This window comes from Fusarium coffeatum (assembly GCF_003316985.1).
Source record: "Fusarium coffeatum strain FIESC_28 chromosome Unknown BRIP53273_contig_176, whole genome shotgun sequence".
Classification (NCBI taxonomy): Eukaryota; Fungi; Ascomycota; class Sordariomycetes; order Hypocreales; family Nectriaceae; genus Fusarium; species Fusarium coffeatum.
This window is the reverse complement of record NW_022157969.1, coordinates 33,074-60,270: the sequence shown is the minus strand read 5'-3', so window position 1 is coordinate 60,270 and position 27,197 is coordinate 33,074. Positions and strand designations below refer to the sequence as shown.

The 27,197-nt window shown below is 49.5% G+C and overlaps 10 protein-coding genes across 10 annotated transcripts; 5 read left to right on the top strand and 5 right to left on the bottom strand.

The window, feature by feature from the left end:
* Positions 1 to 369: 369 nt before the first annotated feature.
* FIESC28_07840 (uncharacterized protein) lies at positions 370 to 750 on the top strand (the record flags this gene model as incomplete). Its single annotated transcript, XM_031161980.1, has 2 exons — positions 370 to 513; positions 568 to 750. 2 exons carry the CDS (start codon positions 370 to 372, stop codon positions 748 to 750), a joined length of 327 nt encoding a protein of 108 aa, XP_031013959.1.
* Positions 751 to 2,051: 1,301 nt separating this feature from the next.
* On the top strand, positions 2,052 to 5,555 carry FIESC28_07839 (uncharacterized protein; the record flags this gene model as incomplete). The annotated part of the gene is made up of 2 exons (XM_031161979.1): positions 2,052 to 4,933; positions 4,985 to 5,555. The coding sequence occupies 2 exons, from the start codon at positions 2,052 to 2,054 to the stop codon at positions 5,553 to 5,555; spliced, it is 3,453 nt and encodes a 1,150-aa protein (XP_031013958.1).
* Positions 5,556 to 6,025: 470 nt separating this feature from the next.
* FIESC28_07838 (uncharacterized protein) lies at positions 6,026 to 6,349 on the bottom strand (the record flags this gene model as incomplete). Its single annotated transcript, XM_031161978.1, has 1 exon — positions 6,026 to 6,349. The coding sequence occupies one exon, from the start codon at positions 6,347 to 6,349 to the stop codon at positions 6,026 to 6,028; it is 324 nt and encodes a 107-aa protein (XP_031013957.1).
* Positions 6,350 to 7,146: 797 nt separating this feature from the next.
* Positions 7,147 to 8,556, top strand: FIESC28_07837 (uncharacterized protein; the record flags this gene model as incomplete). Its single annotated transcript, XM_031161977.1, has 1 exon — positions 7,147 to 8,556. One exon carries the CDS (start codon positions 7,147 to 7,149, stop codon positions 8,554 to 8,556), a length of 1,410 nt encoding a protein of 469 aa, XP_031013956.1.
* A 376-nt stretch (positions 8,557 to 8,932) lies between these two features.
* FIESC28_07836 (uncharacterized protein) lies at positions 8,933 to 9,979 on the bottom strand (the record flags this gene model as incomplete). Its single annotated transcript, XM_031161976.1, has 3 exons — positions 8,933 to 9,307; positions 9,359 to 9,667; positions 9,722 to 9,979. 3 exons carry the CDS (start codon positions 9,977 to 9,979, stop codon positions 8,933 to 8,935), a joined length of 942 nt encoding a protein of 313 aa, XP_031013955.1.
* An 846-nt stretch (positions 9,980 to 10,825) lies between these two features.
* On the bottom strand, positions 10,826 to 12,607 carry FIESC28_07835 (uncharacterized protein; the record flags this gene model as incomplete). Its single annotated transcript, XM_031161975.1, has 3 exons — positions 10,826 to 11,605; positions 11,658 to 12,433; positions 12,517 to 12,607. 3 exons carry the CDS (start codon positions 12,605 to 12,607, stop codon positions 10,826 to 10,828), a joined length of 1,647 nt encoding a protein of 548 aa, XP_031013954.1.
* Positions 12,608 to 15,614: 3,007 nt separating this feature from the next.
* Positions 15,615 to 20,992, bottom strand: FIESC28_07834 (uncharacterized protein; the record flags this gene model as incomplete). The annotated part of the gene is made up of 2 exons (XM_031161974.1): positions 15,615 to 17,900; positions 17,948 to 20,992. The coding sequence occupies 2 exons, from the start codon at positions 20,990 to 20,992 to the stop codon at positions 15,615 to 15,617; spliced, it is 5,331 nt and encodes a 1,776-aa protein (XP_031013953.1).
* Positions 20,993 to 21,842: 850 nt separating this feature from the next.
* Positions 21,843 to 23,412, top strand: FIESC28_07833 (uncharacterized protein; the record flags this gene model as incomplete). Its single annotated transcript, XM_031161973.1, has 4 exons — positions 21,843 to 21,957; positions 22,010 to 22,086; positions 22,157 to 23,253; positions 23,307 to 23,412. 4 exons carry the CDS (start codon positions 21,843 to 21,845, stop codon positions 23,410 to 23,412), a joined length of 1,395 nt encoding a protein of 464 aa, XP_031013952.1.
* An 850-nt stretch (positions 23,413 to 24,262) lies between these two features.
* Positions 24,263 to 25,024, top strand: FIESC28_07832 (uncharacterized protein; the record flags this gene model as incomplete). The annotated part of the gene is made up of 2 exons (XM_031161972.1): positions 24,263 to 24,333; positions 24,394 to 25,024. The coding sequence occupies 2 exons, from the start codon at positions 24,263 to 24,265 to the stop codon at positions 25,022 to 25,024; spliced, it is 702 nt and encodes a 233-aa protein (XP_031013951.1).
* Positions 25,025 to 25,190: 166 nt separating this feature from the next.
* FIESC28_07831 (uncharacterized protein) lies at positions 25,191 to 26,783 on the bottom strand (the record flags this gene model as incomplete). Its single annotated transcript, XM_031161971.1, has 3 exons — positions 25,191 to 25,606; positions 25,656 to 25,800; positions 26,115 to 26,783. 3 exons carry the CDS (start codon positions 26,781 to 26,783, stop codon positions 25,191 to 25,193), a joined length of 1,230 nt encoding a protein of 409 aa, XP_031013950.1.
* Between the last annotated feature and the right edge of the window lie 414 nt (positions 26,784 to 27,197).

Genomic DNA, 27,197 nt, shown 5'->3' with positions numbered 1-27,197 from the left:
CAATCCAATATCAAACTCATTTCGTTTGTAGCTATACGGGAATTTTCTTCTATTTATCAGTATTTATCAGCAACATACCTACTTAGTTAATCTCTTGAAGCACCAAGATATAGCTACAACTCGAATGTACTCACCTACAAACTGCGCCAACACCTGACCTGTGACCTCAACTTAAAGCTTGCCAAGAGCTGCGCCGCCTAATTAACGACGACGACGACGCGCCACTTCAACTCCCAACTCAACTCCCGGACCAGTCAGTGACGATCAAACTTGGCTTCAACACACAACATCGCACTCCACGAGATACCCGCGAACAACATATATATTGCATACATCACTCACCGTCCATAACCGTCTCAACCATCAACAATGTTCTTCTTTTTCGTGTGTGGTGAACACACTTTCCGCAAGGAAGTATCGGGCTATGAGGGCATGACATGCCAATGTCACCACTGTGGTAACATGGCCGCGCATGTCCAGAAGAGCAATCCTTGGTTCACATTCTGCTGGATTGTACGACTAGACTTCTCTGATTTCTTTTTTACCGTCCGCTAACAATTATCGTAGCCACTCATTCCGTTGTCCATCTCCGGCTACACCGATGTCGCATGCCGAATCTGTAACTTCCACCAACCGCTAGAGAACCGCCCCGATGTAAAGGCTATGGCGAACGGTGGAGGACGACCGCAACAGCAATGGGGACCTCCCCAAGGCCCGCCCCAAGGGCAGCAGCCTATGCGATACGGCTAAGACGAGTCACAGTCATCTGAGTCCCACAAGCGAGCAGTCCTTTGCGAACGCGTGGCAAACTTGCCCGCCATCGATACACTTGCAGGTGGGTCGAAGAAAAAGCGAGACTTAGCTAAGGGTATCATAAAGGTTAGAACAGTTTCCCCTAAGCTTAGTCCCTAAGCAAGTCTAAGTTATTTTGTCACTAGACCTCTGCGTCCTGGTTATTTTTCGGACCGCCTGACTTGATATTTTGACGCTGCGTATTTTCTTTTGGTTCTGTTTTCAATGTTATTCGCAGGAGGCAGTTAGGCAATACAGCCTGGTGTTAAGGCGAAATTGGGATACCACAGTGGGGATCGTGACTGGGTTGACTCTGGCTCTGACGGGCAATTTATTTCCGTGCCACTTGTGCCGAGCCTGTCAAGTCGCGGTTGCCTCGGCCTGACAATAATTAGGGTTGAAAAACGTATACAATTTCTGAAGACCGATGGGTCTGATTTGTGAAGTGTAGTCTTTTACTGGTGATGTACAAGTTTGATAAAACCGTAAGCCTCACTAAGTAGACAGACGGCTGCATTCTAAAGAAACTTGGGCAGTTAAGAAAAAGTACGACTTGTACTCAAGACCTATTATGGGTATGGACACAATAGAGAATTGGAGTTAAACTATATGCAGTGAATGGATTATTGCTATAATATCAGATACAGTGTTTCTGCTGCCTCGAAGAACACCTCTAAAGGATGGGATTGAGTTTGAACGGCTTGAGCCATACCGTTTTTGAGTGCTGTTGATTGGTGCCCACCACTCACCGTTTTCAAAATTGCTAAGTGAACCATTCTCCAAGGCAACGTCTAAGAGGCCAAGGTGCATTGGGAGAAGCTTCCTATTGTCCTGCTTCGTCTCCGAACTTGTGACAGCCAGTTTGCCCGTCTTTGATGTAGGTAGAATGCGAGAAACACTAGGGACAGAAACACTGCAGCCAAGTGAAACATTTTCCTACTGCTGCACGTCAAAAGTATTCCATGTTATCGTCTGGAAGCACACTACCCTGCAAATAGTCCTTAGCACGCGTTATTGACAAGGGATGAAAGTCCCGGTTGCGGGGCGCGCATTCACGGTTGGCAGCTACGATCTGCACCCTGGCCCGTGAAGGAGGGTCGTTGCCCAGCAACGTCGCCAAACACGGCCAAAGAAATAAGACCCTCGGCCAGAACAGAGACCTGAAATAAACAGATTCATCCATCCGTGCATGATGCTCCTGAAATAATTTCATTCCTTCTTCTTTATACTAACCATACAACACCACAGCGAAATCAGTCATGGATTCACCACCCAAGAGAATGACACGGGCCAGAGCCGCCGCTAAGGCCGGCGACTCCTCCGTGAAAACCACCAAAATTGTCACAGCTGCGGCACGGGCAAGGAGCACTGCGACTGCTGGCACAAAAAGCACAGCTGCTAAGAGAAAGACAAGAGCTGATGAGAATGATGAAGAGGAGGAGCAACGCGAAGTTGCTGTCAGAAGAACGCGCGGTCGACCACGAAAAGTTGAGGAACAAGAAGCTGAAGTTGAAGCACCTGCGAAGCCTACACGGGGTCGTATAGTGAAGAAGACAGCTACTGAAGCTCCCAAAACAACAACAACAACTGCTGCTGCCGCCGCCAAACCTACACGAGGAAGGCCCAGGAAGGTAGTGGCTGCGGCTCCTGCCGAGGAGACTGCGCCAGCCCCTGTTAAGAAGACTACTGCAACAACACGCACCCGTACCATAGCATCAACGACCACGACAAAACCCACAACAGCGGCCAAGGTTGCCCCCAAGAAGTCCGTCAAGTTTCAAGAGCCCGACAAGGAGAACATTGAGCCTGCGGTTGAGGCGAAGGAACCTGCGCGGCCAGGAATCAGAGGCCGACCAGCCAAGCGTGGAGGAGCAGCTGGAAGTCGAACAACCAGAGCGGCGGTAAGATCCGCTGAGCCGACAGACAATAAACCATTAAGTCCTAAGAAGATTACCCAGATACCTGTCTCGAAGGACGACGAATCCGAGGATGAACTTGCCGGTGACAACCCACCTGTTAAACCCATGATGAAGAGCCCGATCAAGCCCCCTTCCAACACTATCAAGCCCCAGCCAGAGCATATCGAAGAACCTGCCGAGTCAACAGATGGTGCTGAGAGTATCATCAACCCTCCAAGCCTTGGTGCACCCGTGTTGAGGTCCCCCGCCAAGAGACAACCTGCTTCGCCGAACAAGGACAGCCTGAGATCACCAGCTCGTCGTATTGGTGCTGTCCCTCTGCCTGGATCGACTATGAAGAACTCTCAGGAAAGCGATGCTCAGACCGGAGACGGACATTCTTTCAAGAACTCCCTACTTTTGTCTGCAGCTAAGCGACCACAGTCACCCATCAAGGGCTTAAACTTCGCGGCACCTCTGCAGCCACAACAATCACAATCGGCGATGAAGGCTTCTTTGCTCCTTTCACCGCCCAAGCGAGCTATGCCTGCGCTGAAGCCCGTCACAGAGCCTCGAACCAGAGATGCCGCTGCCCTCGGTGAGCCACCGATCATGAAGCCTCTGGTTCTGGGTACCCGTTCTCGTGCTGCTTCCACACGACCTTCTGATAAGCTCATGTCGGAGGAACAAGCCGAGCTGGATCTTGACGGTGTTGAGGAGGACGTATTCAACGAGCCTATCGAGAATCTGGAGTTCCCCGGTCGCCTATCTGCCGTCCTTCCTCGTCACGCCGATCCTGCCTGGAAGAAGGACATGGGCATCGTTGACGAGGCTGGTGAGGAGGTTGCTACATTAGATGAGCCCCAAGCGGAGGAGGAGAATGTCCAAGATGTCCAGGAGGCTGAAGAAGAAGCTGCTGTTGTCGAACCGGAGCCAATTACAGAAGCGGCCGATCTTACCGAGGAGGAGGAGGATAGTATGGTTGTCGACGAGGAGGACGCTGATGAAGAAATCGCTGAGGAGAAGGCTGTCGAGGCGGATGTTGCTCCCCAAGAGACCGAACCTGAAAGCTCGACCTCGACTCAGTCTCCCGTACAGGAACAGAACCCTATGTTTCAGCTAAGAGAGAGGGACTTGGAACCTCAGGACATGGACTCGGAATCAGATGATGAGAGCGATGCTCCCGCCAAAGCAGCACCCGTGACCCCAACCCCATTTGTTCGCAAGACACCCAAGACCTCTCGAGCCTCTATGGGTGGCTTTAGTGCTCTTGCTGATCGCCTGGGTTCTTGGAAGGCCAGCACCCCCATCAAAATGGCCCCTCTTAATTCTGGGAAGAACAAAACCAGTGCACTCCCCGAGCGTGTTGTTACACCTCAATCCGAGTCCTCGCCAGTTTCAACGCACTTCTTTGACGACGAGATGACCGTGCGAGCAGGCATGGGAGATTTGCAAGCGGACAAGACTGCAGAGATCGTGGAGCCCGACTTCGACGACATGGATGTGACGGAGGAGGATGTTGAGCTGGCGCAGGAGGCCAATGAGATGTCCCTGATGGAGCCTGATGTCCTTGAGGAGGTTGTCAACACCGAGGCTTTCGATGATACCCTCTCCGAAGCTAGCCAAGAGTATGGTGATGAGAATGAGGCACCCGTTACCCCTGTTCGACCCGTCATGAAGACTTTTAACACCACCACCAAGGTACCTCTGAAGCCGGCCGACGATTCCTCCCCGACCCCTCTTAAGAAGCGTAGCTTCAGTGCCTCGCGAGTGGCGCCTAAGAGGCCCTCTGGTCCATCAAGGAGTGCTACTGTCATCTCATACTCTCCTCCCAAGGGAAGGAAGAGTATGCCGGCTACCATCCCTGAGAGTCCCTCCACCCCCTCGACTCCTGCTCCCGTCACTCCTTCAAAGTCTGACCTGTGGTCTTCGCTGGGTACGCCTGCGCGAACGCCTCGACGCGACCTGAACCCCTCAATCCTTCGTGGTGCCGTCGTTTTTGTCGACGTTTACACTAGTGAAGGTGCTGATGCTAGCAGTATTTTTGTGGAACTGCTCACTCAGATGGGCGCCAGGTGCATGAAGTCTTGGAACTGGAACCCTAGTGCTTCTGGAAACGAAGTGACTTCTAGCAAGGTCGGAATCACTCATGTTGTTTTCAAGGATGGCAGCAAGCGCACACTGGAGAAGGTCCGTGAGAGCAATGGAATTGTCCAGTGTGTCGGAGTCAGCTGGGTACTTGAGTAAGTTTAACAAATTCTATGATTCCAACGATTGAAGCTAACCAGGGATAGCTGTGAGCGTTTGAACGACTGGGTTGAGGAAAGCCCCTATAAGACTGACATCAGCAACGTCCCCCGCGGCGGAGCTCGTCGCCGCAAGAGCATGGAGCCTAAGGCTCTGGCCAATATGAACGGCACTCTTGTTACCAGCCCTGTCAAGAATAGCTCTCGCACTGCCCCTTCCACCCCCAGCAACCGCCGTCAGAGCACACAGTGGATGTATACCCCCTCGAATCAAGATGAAGACGAGGAGATGGAGGATCTCGAGTGGTCAGAAGCCATCTTGACTCCTGTCCCCAAGACTCCTGCTCCTGAAGCTATCGCTCGATACGCCGCTGAACTTGAGCCCGAGACGCCTTCCGCTGATGACGACGATGATGATCTGGATGAGTCCCCCACAAAGGATGCTCTTCTTACGCGCACATGTCCTCCCAAGAAGTCCAACAACTTCCGTGACGTGGGCTCTGGTATCATCAGCCAGACCAAGGATGATGGCGTTCTCATGCGCCTCATGGCTGCACGACGCAAGAGTCTGCAGTTTGCTCCCAAGATTGGAAGCCCTCTCGCCAGGACTTGGCAGTGATAGATAGTTGAGATGTGAATGGTTGAGGCGGATTAATTGTACATGGACGGGTTTTGGACCGGAGTTTATGGTTCCATATTAGAATTTGCTGACATACGGCACGGCATGGCATGGCTGGCATAGAATCACTCGTTTTGCCATCGGAGGGGATACCACGGGAACAGACAGGACCTCTGATTAGGCGTTTGGCGGAATGGCATTGACTGATTACTTTTCACATTCCTGCGTGTTTTTGACACATTGATGACTCATGGCGGTTGATGTGTGATAACCCCGGCTCGTGTTTGCGTGACTGAAAGCTCCAGATGGGCGGATTTGAAGATTGGTCGTGTCTCATATATCGTTATGTCCTTGCTATGTGGTCGCTAAACGCCAGATTTGTGAATGTCTACTTCCAGTTTTCACGCCGTTTCCCATCAGTTCTTGGTAGAAACAGAAATAGCCTCAACGCCTTATCGTGCCATCATGTTTTAAGCCTTGACAAACGCCCTCATAGCCTTGATAGCATCGCCCTCGTTGGCCTTGAGCAGCTCAGTAGCCTTTTGCTTGGGCATATCAAGCTCCTCAATCAGAAGGGTAACATCGGCAGCGTCGACCTTGACGTTCTTGTTGGAGGTGGCAGCGGCTGATGCCTTGCTAGCGCCGCCGAGGCTCTTGATGGCTTTGTTGGCCGCATCGGCGTCGACGTTTTGTGGTGTCGCGGGAGAGTCGGCGGCGCCGAGGTTCTCAAGTGCTGAGGCGGCCTTGCGGTCCTCAGCGGACTTGGCGGTCTGAGATGGGGTTTCATCGGTCATTGTGGTTTTAGATGGTGTAGTTTGTTTGAAGATCAAGATGAAGTGAAGGTCAAGAGGGATGAAGCTTGGTGGTTGGAGTTATAGTGGAGGATACCTCTAGAGCTCTGGTGGGGGTTTGGAGCAACTCAAAGTGGGGGGATTTCTTGACTCTGCCCGAGTGATGGAAGTCTGAATATGAAGCCCTTGGCCTGTGGTATAACTAAAGTGAAGTCTTATTTCACTTCACTTCAATTAAAATTATATTTCCTCCTTTTCTCTTACACTATTGGATAGCCGGGGCCACAGTCCATCGGCATATACCTTATGTACGATGAGATACTTAGACTTGGACCTTGGTTATGGCTGATCTTACTCTTCATTAACGAGATATTGAAGATCATCAAGGTAGTATGATCAAAATAGTCGAGAATAGCCTGTAGTCTACTTGCAATTTATCCTATTGAGTCTTGTCTATTTAATTGTTGACGCCACATGAAGCCACGGTGTGTGGAAGGAAAAGAATGGGCTCTATTGGGCTACGCCACATTTTCTTTGTTAATTGACTTTGATGATCCAGCTTCATTTTTTGGGTCCAGGGTCTCTATGTCGGCAGTACTCGACACTTCTTTGTCCACTGTGACTCATTTCCCCTACAACAAACCCAATTCCTCCACCACTTTTTCAACAGTCCCAGGAACATCACAAGAATACTCACGCAGACTCAGTCTCATTACCTGAGACGATCACCATTGTGCTGTTTTTGCCCCACTAGAATTGAGTCACTCATCCCACCTCTTACACACAAACCAGCTTTCAGTATGGCTTCATCTTCGTCTCCCGCCTGGGACCCTTCTTCTTGGCGCTCAAAGCCCATCAAGCAGTCGCCAAACTACCCCGACCCAGAGCCTGTCGCCAAAGCAGTCCAAGAACTCGCCGAACTTCCTCCTCTGGTGCACCCGCATGAGATCATCGCCTTGAAGGCTCATCTTCGCGATGTTGCGCAGGGTAACGCCTTTCTCCTCCAGGGCGGCGATTGCGCTGAGCTCTTTGACTACTGTCGCCAGGGTCCAATTGAGAGCAAGATCAAGCTACTGCTGCAAATGAGTGTCGTTCTAATTTGGGGAACTAACAAGCGAGTTGTGCGCATTGGTCGTATGGCTGGACAGTATGCGAAGCCGCGATCGAGTCCTACTGAGATAGTCGATGGAAAGGAGGTCCCCAGTTTCAAGGGCGACATCATCAATGGTTTCCGCCTTGAGGATCGCGCGATTGATCCTAACCGTCTTGTCAAGGCCTACCACCACTCTGCTGCGACTCTCAACTACATCCGTGCTGCTCTTGCCTCGGGTATCGCTGATCTTCACCGGCCTCTTGACTGGGGCTTGGGCCATGTCCGGGATCCTGAGCTCAAGGAGAAGTACTCGGCTATTGCTTCGAGCATTCAACAGACACTGCGCTTCCTCCAGGTTATCAACGCCCGACCTGGTGAGCTGGACTCTGTTGAGCTCTTCACCAGTCACGAGGGTCTCCTACTTGACTATGAGCAGCCTTTGACTCGTCTACTTGAAAAGCCTACAGCCCGCACCTCAAGCCCCACTCCCCCAGGTGACGACAGTGAGAAGAAGGAGTACTACGATACATCTGCACACTTCATCTGGATCGGTGATCGTACACGCCAAATCGACCACGCCCACGTCGAGTTCTTCCGCGGCATTGCCAACCCCATTGGTGTCAAGGTCGGTCCTACAACACCAGCCTCGGACCTCCTGTCCCTCCTCCGTACCCTCAACCCTTCTTGCGAGCCTGGCAAGATCACTCTCATCACACGTTACGGCGCCGGCAAAGTGCGCGAGCTTCTCCCTACACACATCCGCGCTGTCGAGGACTCAGAGTACCGCCGCACAGTTGTCTGGCAATGTGACCCCATGCACGGCAACACACTGTCCACGCCTACAGGCATCAAGACCCGCCGTTTCGGCGACATCTACCGCGAGCTTCAGGAGACGCTAGCCATCCACAAGGAGGAGGGAAGCAACCTTGGTGGTATGCACCTCGAGCTCACTGGTGACGCTGTTACAGAGTGCTTGGGTGGCAGCGAAGACTTGGGCGAGGATGATCTGTCGACCAACTACACGAGTTTCTGCGACCCTAGGCTCAATGAGAAGCAGGCTCTTGAGCTGGCTTTCTTAGTGGCGGATCACTTCTCAAGAGAACACCAGAGGGGTTGAGATGGGATAACATGGTTTTTGTAAAAGTGCGAATTGAAAACGATGAAAACGGCTATGAGGTATAGGAGAAATAACAAAAACGCATATATGGTGTCAAAGGATTTCCTAAAAGGAACATGGTGCCATTTCAAACGTGATCTAAGTGAAGTTACAATCAGTATCATTCGTACGATACTGGCGTTCCTGGATTTATCCAATGTATTGCTTTTTTCTAAGCTCTAAGCATAGGTATGGACTCGACCTTTAGTACTAGTGTACTCTATCGAATTGTCAAAAGATGTCAACTGATATCATGTCCATCTGGAATTATTGTGCTGCCGTTACATAAAATTTGTCATATCTTGTATTTGATCGCTCCCCCGAGACCAAAATCCCGTCAAACCAGTGAGATGGTCTGCGCCGCCTCGAAAGCATCACCCTTCTCAAGCTTCTGCCAGCCCTTGACGGCACCAGGCTCAACGCACAGCATGTTCTTCCAGCCGTCCTTGGGAGAGAAGTCCTTGATACCGGCGGACTTGTCGACCCAGGGGTTCCAGACAACGACCTGGTCGAGGTTGTCACGAACGATGCGGTAGCGGGGGCTTCCGGACTCAGAGATAACGACGGGGTGCGCGGGGCCCTTGGCGGGTGTGTAGACGGAGTCGGTCTCACCAGAGAAGGTGATGGCGCCGGACTGAGTAGCCTCTGAGCCGGAAACCTTGGATAGGTAGACGGAGTCCTCAAGACCGGTGACCTCTGTAGAGGCAATATCCTGGACAATTATTAGCTTTTACTCTTTACATATGCACGATATCTAACATACGCTGATCTTAAAGTAAGTATGAAGAAGAGTCTGGAAATCAAATGCAGTATCGCCGTCGTTGGTGACAACGATTGTGGTATTGAGGCTTTCAGGGTCGAGCGACACACTGTAGATGAGAGCAAACTTGTAGGGCCAGAGAGCCTTGAAGTCGTCACTGATGCTCTCGGAGGAGAGGCCAAAGTCGAGCTTAACGCTGGAGCTGGAGCCCTCGCTGGTGGACTTTCCGAGGAACTCCCATCGTGAGTTACGGGCGAATCCGTGCTGGGGGAGCTTGGCTACGGGTTCGTGGTCGGGGGCGGTACCAAAGACCTGCAGACATTCGAATTAGAAGAGCATTGGGGATGTGTTGGTGGGAGATCGTACAGGGAAGACAATGGGAATACCTCCTCGAACAGGAGCACTGCCATCAAGAGCGGCACCCTCGCTAACCCAGAGCTTCTCAGCACCTGAAGCGTCCTTCCAGCTGATCACGGTAGCTCCATGGAGGAGGACCTCAACGCTCTCGCCTGAAGGGAGAACGGCCTTGACGCGAGAGTTGTCGTGGGTGATATCGACAGTAGGTTGAGGAGGAGCGGCGGGGGTTGAGGCGAGAGCCGAAGGCTTATTAGGACGGTCGACCATTGTGAATGATTTGTTTTTATGTGTGAGCTTTGAAGAAGTCGAAAGTTGGAAGAGTTGGAGCTGGTAGAAGATGTGAGGTACAGTACGTCGTGGCGGGAGTTTGAAGTGGGGTTAAAAGGGTCCGAGTGGAGGGGGAGGAAGAAAAAGATAAAGATGCAAGAGCAGTAGATAAGTATTTTAGTAAAAAGAAGTTAAATAGCGTCCAGTCTTATAAATCTGATATCAGCCTTTTATCCCCTGTAAATATGCCTAGTGCTCTCTGATACCTACCCAATGCTGTGTGTGCCCCCCGCCGTCTCCAAGATCCATTCCGTAGGTTGCTTCAAGTTCGGGAGGAGGTGACAACCCTTGTAAAGAATGGCGGGGTAGCTCAGAGAAGCCAATCGAGAGAACTCATCAAGCTGTTTAGTGGATACCTGTTGCTAATTAGAGCTGTCACCGGCCATATCCAGAGCTGAAACACGTCTCAGATATTAACTTGTGATACATGAAAGTATTCGCCAACTCGCTCTTACCGTATCTACCCAGTTATAGTAGATACTGTTTAGGCAAAGACTATTTCTAAATTCTGTTGAAACATGCAAATAATTCCATCAAATTTATTCATAGCGAGCATAATACTTCCCAAAACGAGTTTCACCATGCAAGGCTGCCGAAGCATATAGAGTTACACGGCAATGATATTGACGAATCGGAGTCTGACTTTATTGAAACGGGTATCTATAGTGTATATGCATCAAATATGATGCCTGTTCTAAACCAACATTCATCGTGATTTCTCATCACCTCTAGCATATGACAGTCCAGGTATCGAAAAGAAGACCGCCATCGACCAATAGTATCCCCTCATGTCTCCCGACGCTGGTTCTCCTCGTCGTTCGAGGTGAACATGGCGGCATTGTTATGTACGCCGCTGTGTCCACTTGAGCTTCCACTTCGGTGCTCAACACGAGGCTTGTCATCGACCTCCTCCATAGCTATCAGAAGGTTTCCGTTGTTATCGTATCGCCGGGGCTCGATCTTAGCCTGCTTGACAACGCCGAGAGCACCCTTCAAACCATGTTCCACCTTTTGGAAGATTGTATCCATTTCCTCCAATGATCGGTATGCTGTCTCAGGGAAGAAGAAATAGACTGATGGAACCATGATGGCGTTGATGACGGCGAAAATGATATACGTGTTGGATCCGATGTTTTCGAAAGCTGGAGGGGTAATCATAACCACCAGCCAGTTGAAGATCCAGTTGCTCGAAGTCGATAGAGCATTGGCCGGGGCACGAATTCGTAGAGGTGTAATTTCAGCTGGGTATAGCCAGGTCATTCCGAGCCAACCGACAGCGAAGAACGAGTTGAAGACAAACAAGAAGACAATGCCCACAATCTGGCATGCTCTCGCATCGCTAGACCCTACACCGGCGAGGATGGCCATGGAAGCACACTGCCCAGCTGCACCAAAAAGCATAAGCTTTCGACGACCAACACGCTCGACTAACCATATAGCAGGAAGAGAAGCCAGGAAATATTCGGTGCCGTTCAGAGCGGCCATCAGAAGAGGCATATGCCCCGTCATGCCGAGTCCAGAATAGATCGTAGCAGCATAGTAGGTAATTAGGTTGATACCAGAGATCTGTAGTTACGACATTAGCATGTTTTACTCGGAAGCAGAGGGTCCGCCTTACCTGTTGGAACATCTGGTTGACGAAGGCAAGGGTAGTGCGGTGAAAGTTCTTGTTATGGTTGCGAGAGAACAAATCCGAGAATTCTCCCTTGCTCATCTCTGTAGCAGTGTCCTTCATGGCTTTGAACTCATTCTCAACGTACTTGCTTTGAACATCCTGGTCAGCGATCGCAGCAATTACTTCCTTTGCGTCATCATCACGGCCCTTAAGCACAAGCCAGCGGGGAGATTCGGGCAAGTTCATAACAAAGGCCATGATGATGAGACAAAAGACGATTTGGAAAGCCATTGGGAAACGCCAGCAAGCAGAGGTGTCCTGCGCAAAGTACATGCCATAGTCGACCCAGTAAGATATAGTGATACCAAGCGTGATTAGAGCACCTTCAATCATGACAAGTTTACCACGTTTATGGGCAGAGCAGGTTTCGGATTGCCACATGGGAACAGTAGAAGTGTTGCCGCCATTGCCCAGTCCAGTGATGATTCGTCCGATGATGAAGTGTTCCAGAGAGTACGCAGAGGCCTGGAGAGCGGCACCAATGACCATGATAGTGGTTCCAAGCATGATCATCTTCCTGCGACCGAGCTTGTTTCCGAGGAAGATAGTGATTAGGGCTCCAAAGAAGCAACCCAAGTTGTAAGAAGATACAGCGATGCCTTGGTAATTCGAACGATTCTTTCGAACAGCTGCAGATACGCTCATGTCATCAGAGTTCATATCAGGAAATTGCGCCATGAAAGGAGCCATAGTCAAGATACCACCCATAACTCCTTGGTCTATAATAATTGTTAGCTCGTTCTGTATGGTCAAGCCCCAGCTGAGTTCTTTTGTCAGTGGGGAGGACAGTAGTGAGCTTTACCATAACCAAAGAGCAGGAAATCAGTTCCTGCAATGGCACTGATGGCATAATTGAGCTTCTGGCCTCGAAGGCCAAGGTACTTCTTGAACATGGCTAAGGGAGATCAAAGCAGAAAACTGACACCCGAACTCTAAACTAAAAGACAAATCGAGAGGAAGTTGATATTGTGAGCATCGAAACGGCGAAGGAGGGTCAGATTGGTTTATAAAAAACCAGAGCCCAATGGTTTTTGCGTTTTGTACGGCAGAGTCATGTAGAGTACTGGGTCCACGGTCTCGTAATATCCACACCTAGATCAGACGCCGAAGCTGGTCTCCCAGACGGACCTTGGCTACAGATCCATGACTGTCCTTGCTTGGCCATCTATGATTGACCCATCGGCCAATCGTAGAATGTACTGTGCGTGTAGTAAGGTATATACTGACTCTTTACGGTCCGCGTTTGTCTGCACCCATGACTAGCATGGCTATGACCCCTGTATCATGGTAAAGTTTCTCGGGATTGTCACAATAAGAGCGGATGAGTAGCGTCGGGTCCTGGGGGTTTCAACAGATCTATGCAAGTATTAGATGTGTACACAAATTGCTCTTCTCAGTGAATGGCTACTTTCTCAGGAACCAACATGATCTTCTTCCTCCGCACTTACAATGAATATCGATCGTGGAGAAGCCCATAAATTCTCCTGACGTCCAGAATCTGCGGAGAGTTTGGGAAAGTAAACTACTGTAAACATGGGGCTGGAGCGTGGGGAATGCGACGTCATAGCACCCGATGTCTTCAAAACGGGGGCCTTTCGTTATATGAAAATTGGGTCTTTGGAAGCATCAGGTTCCTCTCTACGGATAGCCGTCTCATTGTCGTTGTTTCCGCTGTCTTGGATTTCATTTGAGCTTTCTGGGGAAGTTCAAGTTTGGTTCCCGAAGAGGGAAGTCCTGGTTTCGCACGTGACGTCGAAATACTCTTGGAAGGTGCTGTTGAACCAGCTCTCCATTCCTTCCCGTCTTACCAATGTCTTGGTAGAATACTAATATTGCCCAGCCATGAGGCTCTACTTCAATGATTCTTGGCTGCTAACAACAACACGCGACAGAATTGAGCAATGTTAAAAGCAATCTCTATTTGATTGTCCTATCTTGATTGGGAACGTATCGCGACTTCTGCTCCTTCTACCTACACAGTACGATACAGTATACTGTCAAATCGCTTCGACAGTCAAAAACGTGCCATTGCCGCGCTTCAGTCCCTGTCGCAGCAGTTGATGCCAAGATCCCACGTGCATCGAGTATCCGCTGTACTATCAATCATCCAATCAACTATTTAAGCGTATTGTCAGAAGACGAACCATCCAGCCGTCAGACCGTCTTTGCAAAAGACCCTCTCCACCATTTCAATTCCTTCTGTGGTCAACAGTTATATGCCGCTTACTCTAAACCCCAGGTTTCCATTAAACAACATCGCTTGACGTCATGCGGTTTTAGGCGGACCGAATAAAGATTAAAAACATCCCGATGGAAGTCGATTCGATACATGGTCTTTAGGCATATCCCCACGATCGTTCGGGTTACTTACACGGGTTAAGAAACATTTGGTGGCACCCATCTTCTCTTTTACGAGGGAACTCATCTTGACGTCTTTCATCGATCAATTGAACTGGTTAAAGAAACGGAAATCCCTCGGTTATAAGCGACTTGTGACACCACAACTTCAACAGCCATTGAGCAGTCTGGTTTCTGGGGAACGAGCCCACCAATAAGCTCAGTTGAACATGACGATACTCTGTCTTGAATTTCTTCTTCGCTTCTTCGAGGCCACTTTGATATGTTGCTGATTCTTCTTGGCTGGTCAATGGTTATCAAATCGGACAATTTCATAGTGAATCTAACTGTTTCGGGGTGGCTTCGCCTTTAACAAAGAGTCATTACTGACTTACACCAGGTTTCCGCTATTTCTCTTTAAGCACGGTAACTAACGTCGACTCTTCAAGGGAACTCACAAACAGCCTCATATCAACACCAGATCTTGCTTTGAACGATCCCTGCATGGCGTAACACGATCGCTTCATGCAGAGGAAAACGTCTTTGCCGACAGAGTAACCCTTGAAGATCGAAGCAACCATCGCCCAACTCTAACAATCTTGCCAACCCCCATGTCGCCCCGTCGACGAACTCGCAGATCTTGACCTATTTTTGTTCCGCCGTGGGAACAGCTCGCCTGACGTAGACATCGCGCCAGAAAGTTTCCTTGATGTCTGGCTATCTAGGAATGAAAAATGGAGACTCGTGGAGAAGACTCGTTTGTCTTGCAGAACAGTAACCATTCAGAGACAGCAAAATACTCACTGGTTTGCTAGCCATGGCTCAAGACCCTGGATGAACCATGAACCCAGTAATAAAACTAGGCAGCAGCAAAACGACCATGATGGAGAAGTTCGTGATGAGAGCCGTGATCAGTCATGGAGCTTCACGATCAAGAGCTCACGACCCGAACTCTAAAGTTTGATTTTTTTTTACAAAAGTTCACTACGATGCTGTGCACTTCCTTATTAGGATGCCATCAGTTTCAACAGCAGTGGAAATTTTCAGTTTGCTGGTGGCCTAGCCATAAACTCCCAGTAAGAATATCTCGAGACATTAAATCCTGGTGCCCTTGTGTCTTACAACCGACTCCGTTCCCCAGTAATCTGGAATGAAATCGTACCGCGGTTCGATTCGGGTTACTTATTCAGGCAACCCGAGACTCTCCAGTTCTTCCCTCCGACGATCCTCCACAATATCGTCTTCCCCATGATATATCGTTGTTGGTTAAACACGCGGGATGTGGATTATCGATTCGCGAGTTGAGCCGTTTATTTATGGGCTGGGACCTCGGATATTCAACGAGATTGCTGGCATGTCTTTTTCATGTGATCATTTCTTTGATTGATCCCTATCTATGCAATGATATCTATGTCTTATGTATCGCTAAGAGACGTTATGCGATGACATCCATCCAGCCAAATAACTCTGTACAGGAAGGTATTTATTATAGTACAAACAATCCCCCAAAAAACATTTCTCCAAAGGCGCCGCAAACAATGCTTTCAGTCGCTAAGTCATGTTTTAAAGTCTTCCTCGTCGTTCCGCTTCGAAGAGCTCTCTCTTCATATCCATCAACATATCTTCCAATCGGTATACTTCATCGCGAGATAATGCTGCTCCCTGTAGCTGCTTCAGTCCACCACGTAGAGTCTCCATGATGGAGTCTGACTTGACTTCGACGGCTTCCTCCTCTGCTTCCGCCTGCTCAGTTTCAGCCACTGCGTCCTGAGCCTCTTCCACAAGGTCCTGCAGTTCAACTGCCGGCTCTTCTATAGCCACTTCTTCGTCGACTGACATATCTTCCATAGAGTCTGGAACAAGTGCGTCAGGAATTTCGACCTCAAGCTCTGGCTCTTGACTCTGCGATGCTGCAATAGACTCTGTAACTAGTTGTGACATCAACTCCTCATCTGTATCACCGCCATCCTGCACATCAGCCGCTTTTGATCTTGTCTGCGGCGCTTGAGACATAGATGATCGCTTTGCTTTCTTGGATGGCGACACTTGAGATTCTTTGTTCTGGAGATCCTTGCTCACCTGTCCCGATTTTCGTCTTGAAGATCGTCGTACAGTTGACACAGGCGACTTTGGTTCTTGAGAAGTTGACTGGCTATCCCCAGGTTGCTCTTGTGCTGGCGTGTGAGCCGGTCGCCTCCTTTTGCTGCGAGTTTCGGTGGACAAAGAACCTCGCTTCCTCTTCCTCCTACTTCCTCGAGTGCTTGTAGGCTGAACCTCGGAGGTCTCCGACCCGGCCTCTATAGGCGTCGAGGGAACAACATCTGCCAGCGAGGTTTGCGTTGTAGCCTTAGGTTCATCCTCGGCCGAGGTATCACCTTGGACCTCAATGCACTTTTCGGGAGAAACACGTTTCGTCTTCTCAGGGGAAACTGAGACAGATTCGAACTTTTCATGATGATTTGGCCTTGATTCAAGCTCGACTACGAATCGCATGAAGCTGCTTTCATCTCCTTCGCTGAGTGCAAAAGAGGATTCGTGGTTCTGGCTGGGTGCTGGTTTCTGGGCAACTGGATGCGCTGCGTTGTCTGCAGCCGCAACGGGGCTTGTCCGAGCATCCACAAATTCATCATCGCCGGACTTTGGTGTTTCTTGGAGTTTCTCCGCTGGCCGAGGGCTACCCATCTGGTCGTGGTTGGGTAGTTCGCTCTTCCCTTGTTCCGCCTCTTCCATATCCTGTGTCTGGGGGGCATTCGGCAACACGCTCACCTCTTCCGCCGCCTCCTGGCTCGAAGCATTGGAGGAGTTAGCTTGGTTCCTCTTAGAAGATCCTGACTTTCTTCCGCGTCGCTTAGAGCGCTTGTTCTTAACCGATGAGCTACTCTTAGTCGGGGTTTGTGCTTCTGGTAGAGCTTCTACGGCCTGCAGGTCAATGGAGGGTGTTCCAGGTGGAGACGAGAATTGCCAACTCTCCATCGAGTCCCTAGCTTTCGATCGAGTTTGAATCTCAGACAAGAGAGGATTGCGTCTCGGCTCGGGGGGCGACGAGGGCGGGTCATTGATGCCCTCAAGGTGCAGAGCCAGACCCCGTCGAGGGGTTGGGGTTGAAGTAATAAACTCTTCGTATGACGCGGGTCGCTCAGGAGTAGTTTCGACATTCCTAGGTTTCGAGTCTTCGGGTTTCTCCTCAGCAGCAACTTGCGACCGTGTCCGAGGACTGGATTGAATACCAGGATACAGACCAACATTCTCATCTTGTCGTTGACGAACTTCCTTTTGTCTCTCTGTGAGATGTTGAGACTCCCCAACCAGTGGCGAGGAGACAATTGGAGCAAATTGGATCTGAGAGTTGTCATGGCGGAGACGAGGGGTGGTGGTTCGTTTGGCCGATTTCGTCTTGACTGAGTCGGGAGTCGCATCCCTACGGCGCTTCCGCGTCAGTGGACCTTTCGCACTCAGTGGTGTCATTGAGGGTGCTGGTGGAAGGGTTAGCTCAATATCTGGGCCTGTCGACTTGGCCGATGAGAGTGCTACGAAACTCAAGTCATCCTGTGATTCCACAAATGACTGAACTTGAGCACCAAAATCACCGCTTGACTCTTCCATGCCCGGATATAAGACATCAACTGTTGGACGAAGAGAGGCTATGATTGATTTGAGGCTTTCGGAACAATCCAAACTCTCCTCGTCCTTTACCAGAACGTTCCACGTCTCCGCCATCTTGTTCACAACATGACGATGTTTGCTTCTGAACCCGGCGGCGAAGAGTGGCTCGATGGTGTCAACATCCTTCTTATCTAATCGGCCAAGTACTAAAAGCTGCGCGCAAATGTTGTCCCAGAGGGATCGCATCTATGAATGGTTAACATCTGGAAAGTTGTAACACGGGGAAGACTTACTGGTCCAGAAACAGGAGAGTCGCTTCGCAAGCATTTGTGCGTTTGCTCATCCTGTATCCAAGGAGCAAGACCAATTTGCAGCTTTGGTAGAGTTTTGATGCCATTTTTGGAACAGGCCGCGACAATGAAGGCATCCACAGCTTTGACATAAGCCACCATCTTCTCCTCAGCACACTCAGTTTCGTTCTCATACAAGAAATTCATGCTTTGGTTTTGAAGCTGGTAAAGATGCTGGTACGGGTCGAATGAGGACGATCGTGATGCGGTTGGAGGTGCACCCCAAAGTCGTCTTCTGGCAGCCTCGACTGCCTGACGGTCGCGAGGCAGTTTTGCAGCATTGAACAGTGCAGCTGCTATGGACAAGGCCGTTCCATTCGATCTGTCGGAACCTTCAAAGAAGCTGTCGGTAACAATCTTCGCCAATGGTTCCACAAGACCTAGTGCTCGGCCAGCATCCCCACACTCGTTGACAATGTGGTCCGACAGAAGGTTAAACAGGGAGAACCAGCGTTCTTCTGGAAGATTGGGGTGTGAAAGAAGTCCTCGTTCGAGGAGAGAGACGATTTCTCGGTATTCGGGTCCGAGTAATTTGTCGCTACTGGGTGGGTATGAACTAGACGGAGCCGTGTTGTGGTTTAAGAGAGACTGCATATTATCGGCAGCGAGAATCCATGGACCGAAGGGTGAAAGAGTGTCCCGTGGCAGAAGTCGAAGCATTTCACGTGAAAGTTCAACGCGAGTTTTATTGGGCTTGTCATGAAAGAACGGCTCAAAGATCGACAGAAAACACTCAGCGAGGCTGTCATCATCAGCAACGCCTGCGGGCTTGGCGCTGAGCATCGAGAAGAGGTGCAACAGCGGACTTTGAACGGTTCCGCTTGACTTGGAATCAAGCCGGTTGGAGGGCGTTGGAGCAGGCTCGAACGTATTGGCGAGAGACATAGACAGTTTCTTCTCAGTAAATGAAAGCAGACCAAGATTACGAACAAGGACTTCGATATAGTGCTGGACACTTGACAGAAATTTTGTGCTCGAGAACTCGGTCTCTTCGGGGACTCCCTTGGCCCATATGTTCGATAGCACATCGAAAGATTGAGCTATGAAACGTGCGGTCTCATCGGCCACCTTGATGTCCTTTGCTGAGGCGACAGCGATGGACCCCACGAATGTTTGCCAGAGCCTGTAGGTCAAGCTTTCAGTATTGGCTAAATCAGTGAACTTCCTTTCCAAGATAGGGCCAACGAGGCTAAAGATCTTCTCGGAATTTCGGCGAGTCCACCTAGAATCGATTGGGGGCAGCTCCTCGGGGCTTATCAGTGCCGTGTCCCTGATTCGATCCTCTTTCCAACTTCTCGGAGTAGAGACATCCAAGAGTCCTGTAACGATGCGTGACACTTGTGTTACTGAGTCCGGGGCCAGCTCATTCTTTCCATCGAGATTCAGGAGTTGTCCCATCAGAGGTTGAAGAACAAGATCCCAGGCTGAGTCAGTCCACTGCATATCGTTGTTGGGTCGGAAGGCATAGTAGTATAGGTTGCAGACACCACCCATGACTGTTCTTCGGAGCCTCAGAGCCTCCTCCGTATGTTTCGAGTTGATCCTGCGGCGCAATTGGCTTGCAAGCGGCTGTCCGAGGGCACCCAAAGACTTAGGCACCATCTTGTTGCTAGTAATGGACAGATAGACGTATCTGTTCCAGGCAAAGTTGGTCTCTAGCTTGGTCTGTAAATCGTTCGCATTGAAGGAGTCCTGCACGATCCTGAACCACCTAGCAAAGTGCGCCCACCGACTGATAGGGCATTGTAGATAGAGCGTCACTACAGCCCATATTTGAGGGACTACCGACAAGTCGTCTTTCTTCTCGATCATCTCCTCGAGTTTTCGCATGTAAAATTGGATGTAGATCATGGAGTTCGGTTTGCTTTCTTTGTTTTCCGGGGTTTGTAAAATCTCAGTCACCTTACGCAGCACATTCTTCTCGTTTCGAAGTGCAAAGCCTGCTTCTGTGCCTAAGCTGATGGCTTGAGCTCTGATGTCTCGGACCGTACTAAGCATATCCGTAAACATATCCTTCAGCCAGTCTGTATAAACAGCCATGTGCATTCTAGATTGTTTGATGAGTCGCTTGTATATCTGAATGCGACCCATGATGATGCTCTTCCCGGTCAAATTATTCTCGATATTGTGCAAGGATGTAACTAACCGGCCAACTCGATCAGAAGACATTACTTTGGGCGAGAAGGACTGGAAAGCGACTACTTGCATAAGATGACGTGCCAGGTCCTTGGGGAGTGCTGGGTCGAAGAAACATCGAATGCAATGGTCGATTATGAAGATGCCGAAGTCGGACGTGAGAGTCGAGGCGATGGCGGGAAAATGCAAAAAGGTCGTTAAGAGGTTGAGGGCATGGTTGACGAGAGAAGAGTCAGGAGTTCCCTTTTCATTCTTGGCTTTAACGTCGCGCTCAATAAAAGACATGAACAGGCTCATCTTTCCTTGCAAGGCAACTCTATCGGGCAAGTTATTGGAGGCCTTGAGAGCCCGAGAGAGCATCATGTAAGCGTCGAGTCGCATCTCCCGGTCGGAACCAGCGAGCTGTTTGATGGTCGAGTCCAACATTTCGGCGATATTGGCTTGGTTCTGGAGGCCGTTGGACTGGCCATTGAGAGAGGATGCTAGGGGATTCGGAGATGGTGACGGCTTGAGGATACCCTTGATGGGTCTAGAGGAGGCGGAAGGTGTAGTAATAGGCGAGGATCTGAAGAACTTTGACGTCTCGAGATCAGGAGGATCTTTGTATTCGGTATGGCTCGACCATTCGACTTTTTTCCTTGACCGTCTCGAAATTGAACCCGAGTTGGTTGCCCCGGTCGACGTAGGGGTATTAGCACTCGGCGGTGTCTGAAGGCTCAATCTCGGGTCGAATGCACGGTTAACTGAGGCCTTCATGGGATCTGTTTTCTCCGGGAGAGATTCTCGAGGAGGAGTTGGAGGTCGAGCTGGGAGTTCGTCGAGGTTGGTGGAGGCCTGGGCTGAAGATGTCATGGCTGCTAGGCAGCGTCGGCGATCTAGACAGCAGTAGTTTGGCCGAGAAACTGCGGACAACGCATACGGCTATTAATTATGGACAGAAAAAAAAAACCGAAAAAGCAGTAAACAAAGACTCAATCGATAGTCGCGATTGATTAGAGAAGCGGGTATAAAAAAGAGAACGTGTATGATTTTATTGTTAGCTGGTGGTTATACGCAGCTATGAAGTCTGAGTAACCAAGGTCCATCCATATTGCGACAGACAGATTGGATGTCGAGTAAGTAAATGCTTGACAGGTCCGCGCTCGTTCTCCGGGCCAACGCGCGAGACGAACGCGATTTGGGATGGTGAAAGCGCGATTCAATTAAAACATGCAGGGTCCGTGCCTGGATACGCCCCAAATTTAAGGATTTTAGGTAAGCGAGGCGCGCTGAAGTACCCGCTACAGATTCATCACGGGGGCTATCGTAGCGATCGTAGGTACCTGGAACTCATCAGCTCCGAATCCAGAGACTGGGGGAAACGAAATACCGCAGACTGCACCAAGACTACCTAATTCAATAACACACGTTGTGCCTTGACTGAGTTTGGGTAGTGGAAAGGGAAGGAATGCAGGTGTATACAGAATCCCAGAGTACTTGCTTTCGAGTCCTACATCTTTATTGATAGGTCGCAGTTGCCTATATCCAACAATCCTAAGTCTGCGGCTAGCGATACGTTTTGTTAGTGGCTCAAATCCAATTTATATCATCTTCTCCCCGCTCATCTTAAACCACACCTGGACAACAACCATCCTACCACGTATACGCATACTAACTATCCTATAACGTAAACCCGAGACAACATATTTGCACACCATTCATCATGGCTACTCTACCGCCTGTTGGCCTGCCCACAGGGACCGAGAAGCACAAATACATCCAAGAACTCGTGAATGACCTTACCGAAGACCTCAAAGAAGAGCTCTATCTTCCAGATGGTATGTACTCCGGAAGGAGGTGTGTAAAAGATCTCGCTAATATCAAGGATAGACCGCGCTGCGGCTTTGGATCAACTAAAAGTTCTCACTAGAGATCCTACTAATGCCGATCCCCTCTACACAGAAGAGGTCTGTAGCCCCCCGTCCTCCCCGCGGAGGGCCAACTGTGGTCTGGTTCTATCGCTGACCGTTATCAAAGGCTATTTCTGTACTTCTTCGACACGCCTATGACAAGCCATCTACCAAGAGTGCCGATGCCGCTCGACGAGTTTTGGCCAATGCCATGGTCTTGAAACCTATCACTCGGGAGATATTCGTCAACAAGGGTTTTGCGCCCAACGCCTGTCAGGGGCTCAATGGTGGAAGTTTTGACGACGAGTTTCTCAACTCTCGAATCTTATTCTTATCAACTTACGGCACCAAGATTGATCTGAAGAAGCTCATCGATGATGAGAAATTGGCGGATCGCATCTCCGAGAACCTGGCTCGACATGCCAAGGGCTCAGACTCTGGCAAGGCAAAGAGTGATCCAATGCAAGATATGGCGCTTGTTGAAACTGCGAAACTCTTGTTCAATGTCACACATTTCTGTCCTGACAAAGCGTCTTCCTTCAACTCAGCGATACCGCACCTGATAACTCTGCTTCTCAAGCAAGATATTTCACAAACGAAGCCGCTCGATCCACCAGTTGGGTTCATTGTCAATGCACTTGCCAACCTTGAAGTCGGATCGTCAGATTGCCGAACATCCATCCACCCTGAGGACGACCCAGAAAAGCTAGTGTCTCGACTGGTCAGTGTCCTAGATAGTGCGTTGAAGAATGTTGCGGATAACCAATTGGATGCTACTGTAACGCCGCTCGTTGGTGTCATAAAGACCATATACGAGCATGCGCCTGACTCCAGCAAGAAATACATCCGCGAAAAGCTTTTGCCTACTGAGAAGGACCGAAGCGAAGTGCTGGGCAAGGGAGATACATTGTCTGCCAAGCTACTTCAAAACTTCAACAATCCTTTGGCCCCATCCATTGGAACGGTTATCCAGCACCTCCTTTACGACCTCTCAGACAATGACCCCAACAAGTTTGTTGAAAATGTTGGCTACGGTTTTGCATCGGGCTTCCTCTTCCAGAACAATATCCCAGTTCCTCCTTCAGCTTCGGAACCTGGTACACAGAAGCCGGTCAACCCCGTTACTGGTCAGCACGTTGATGCCGAGAAGCCCGTTGATGAGCCTGAAATGACAGAGGAAGAGAAGGAACGAGAGGCTGAAAGACTCTTTGTGTTGTTTGAACGGTATGAGTGCTCCTGAATTGTCATCCCCTTGCAAAAAGCTAACTGAGTTGCAGATTGAAACAGACAGGCGTTGTTGATATTCAGAATCCGGTAGAAGCAGCCATGAGAGAAGGCCGTTACAGGGAGCTCAAAGACGATGAAGTGGAAGAGATTGAATAAATTCTCGATCTGTCATTTTCGTCCTTTCATGACGGTCTAATGAGGCTGGCTTAGTAGTTTGTTTTGCTCAGGGGTTCATGGTAAATAAAATAACGAAACCCGGTAAAGCGATAAGAACAAAGACAAGCGCTTTTGTTTAACAATTAGTATCGAAATACCTGCAACAAATGCTTTTCAACAGTCCCGGTTTGTTCTCAGCCACAAATGATTTGTGATCAGGCAGGCAAATGCTCTCTGCTGCCTCTGCATGATAAATATCCTGAACCACCTCCACCTCCATCCATCTCCCTCATCACACAAATTTCTTCTTCTACACAAGCAGCAGGTCTACTTGTGATTCTCTCTACCTTTTCAACTTGCATCGACTACCTAAGAAAAAAAATCATCGCTTTTTACGAGCGTTTTCCTGCTTTCAGAATATTCCTCGCTGCCTTTGCATCTACTTAGCAGCTGCCATCTTCTCAACGCTTCATTTCCTTCTTTCGTCATCCGCCAACACTCGACGAGCCCTTGACTTTCAAAGGATTATAAAACTTGCCACAATATCTAGACTCACTCCCCAGAACATTGCTAGAATATCGCATCTCTGCTGTTCTCGGCGATCATCACTTTTCAATCTCTTCAAGCTCAGACTCGATCCTTTCGGTTGGCGTACCGAGATCCAAAGTTGGGATCCATCGTCAGTATCGACTACATTTCTTCCTCGCATTCAAAATTAACGTTTGCTTAGGATAAGAGTCTGCTTCGCCATCTTTGTATCGACCTTTTCGTTTGCTTCAGCAAGTGCATCTTCGAATCGCAACCAACTGCAAACAAACCTCCTCGTTTAGTTCCTTCCCTCATCAACAAGATGCCTCAAGTCAAGCGCACACCTACTGTATTCTTCGCTCGCGACAAACTACCCTTTGAAGGGTTTGATGAGTAGGTTTTCTAGGCTCTTTCCTCTCGGGTGCCCCTGCTAATCTTGATTAAACTGCCTAGTCTGCGTCAAAGCATCGAAGATGACGAGCCTCTTGTGAAGATTGTCTCCGACATTATGGATGTCGAGAGAAATAGCGAGGATTCTATGACTCCTTCACTGGATAATCAGGCAAAGATCACTTTGGGCGAGAAACGACCCCTCTCACCAGATGAGGAAGTCCCTGAGGAAACTCCCAAGAAGAAGCCCGGTCGCCCTGCTAAGCGTCAGCGCCGGACTGTGGTCAAGGAAGCTGTTGAGCCTCGGCGCTCAGCACGACTCAGCTCCGTAGCATCCTCAGCCAAGGAGGAGAAGCGTACACCAACCCCAACTCCTACCAAGCGAGGCCGTGGACGCCCTCCCACTAAGAAAAGGGGAACAGTAGTCGTCCAAGTTCCTGAGGTCAGCCCTTCTACTGAACGAAGCTCCGCACGTCTTCTTGCCAAGAGCAAGAGGAGTGACGAGAGTGATGCGGAATCCGAGACCGAATGGGAGGTCGAGAAGATCATGGATTCAGGGATCGATGGTCCTACTGGCGTGCACCTTTACCTGGTCAAGTGGAAGGGGTTTTCGATGAAGGAATGCACCTGGGAACCCAAGAAAAATCTGGGCAACTGCCACAAGCTCATTCGTGAGTTTGAGGAGAAACATTAAGGGGATCAAGTTGGCTGGTATGAGGGAGCGGCTTCTTTTAAGGGTACTGTGAACCGGAACACCGACACAAGTTGATATCTTGTACTATTGAGCTGGTAGTTTTCTGGAGGGTACTTTGCTAGATCATTCATACTCTTTCTTCCTCTTTTCCTTTCGTTGTGTATTCTCATTGCGACTCAATCAAGGTTGAGAAGCCAGCAACGGCTCCAGCCAAAGGAAGCAAGCTTCGCACCAAATTCAAGACTCCCCATCTTCCAATCAACTTGGCCACATCTTCGTGTGAAGCTTCCAACGTGCCAGCAGCCGCCTTCATCAAAAGGTCATTTGTGGAAGCCATGAAGATGATAGTAAATGGCACAATAGAGACGGTCAAGGCTGAAGCGATCGCCAAGCCCTTCCAGCTGCGGCCTTCTTGCCTTGCTGCATATATGGCGTATAGGTAAGCTGCTGATGTTGTTATGGCGAACTTGGGCATAAGGGCGAAGCCGCGGTTAAAGAGTTCCTGCCATACAGTTGCGCTGGAGGGTGCTTGGAGTTGAAGAGCGGCTGGGACACCGGCGAGGGATAGAGAAATGATGAAGCCTATTGATACTGTGAGTAGTTTTACAGATGAGACTAGCATTAAATTTACCTGAAGCCCAAGCTGAACCGGTGATGCCTGTGGCCGTAGCCAGAAGAGATGGAAGGGGCATTGCGATAGGCATTTTGATATTGGAGTCTTCTGTCAATGGATGAAACCGTATGATATCCCATTTGATGAAGTAACTGATTTGAAGCTGGAGAAGAGTCACAATAGTAGATGATTTAAGCTCAATATAATGACGACTATATATACTTTGTGTAAGATTGTAAGGCTGACAGAATATAACCACATAATGCTTGTAACTGTAGGCTCGCCATCGTCTGACTTATTGTTTCATCATGGCCGGCCAAAAAGTGGAACTCATCCGGACTGGAAACTATCACGGACTTCTGAAATGTCCGGTCACGGCCGATCAACATATCAAATGCACCGCTCGGAACAGGCCGATTGGTTAATATGGACGTTATATAGCCCTTTTCGGCCATCAGCTCATGACTGATTACCGACCTTTGCCTTGTGCGCGAAAAATCCATGCAGGGTGATTTCGTCAAGGATGCCCCGAGCATCGGGCTCTTCCCACGATGATGCAAACTCCATCCCACACTTCTTGAGGACATTTTGGCTTGCAACGTGGTCACTTAGTGTGATGGCTGTGATGCACTCGTCTTTGACTTCACCATCGCCTCGCACGGAGTTCTTATCCACAGAGAGCTCAACCTCCGTCCTTGGCAACGACCACCACTGGTTGAGATAGCCTTTGACGAACTCGGAAGCATATCCCTTGCCCCAATGCGTCTTGAGGAATTGATATCCTAGAGCTGGCCAGCCAAGTTCAGCTGACCACACGCAGGAACCTCCTATCCCGATGAACTCGCCAGTCTCGGTGAGGGTAATGAGCCAATCGTATCCTTTGATATCGTTTGGAGGTAGTCGACGATCGAGGCTCTTTTGTGTCTCTTCCATCTCTATATCAGGACGGCCTTGTGTCGCCCAGATCATGCCGTCAGGTTCTGTTCGAACAGCCCGGACATGGACAAAGTCGTCCTGTGTCATGGGCCTCATTGTTAGACGTTCTGTCTGCCATGGCTTTCGCTCGCTATTAGGAGGAAGAGGATAGACGGGAAGTGTTGTCTTGATTGTGACGAAGTCAAGAGGTGGCTTTGCGATTGGATCCATTGTTGTAGGGTAAGGAAAATGGGAAAATGCGAGAAAGTAAGTACAAGTTTTTGTTGAGATTGTTGGCAAGTAAAGGAAGACAATGCTGCGAATCTTTTTTCTTCTTATACTATCTTGTCTCCGAGTTCGTCTATACAAATCTGAGAAGGTGAGTCACAAACCATTTTTATCGCGGCTCTATGAGTCGAATGGATCCTTGGTCATTAATTATTAAGTACTTATCTGGAAGGTTATCGTATTACAAAAGTTCCAGCCACTCACTAACTTTACCCTACAGCACCAATTTTCGGAAAAGAAGCACATGCTTAAGACCCTTGAATAAAAGTGGTTCAATGGGGTTAGCTTCAGCCCTGGCAAGTGAATCCTTCACGCCAGAGAGAACAGATACGACCCGAGTTGGAGCGATTTGGGCGT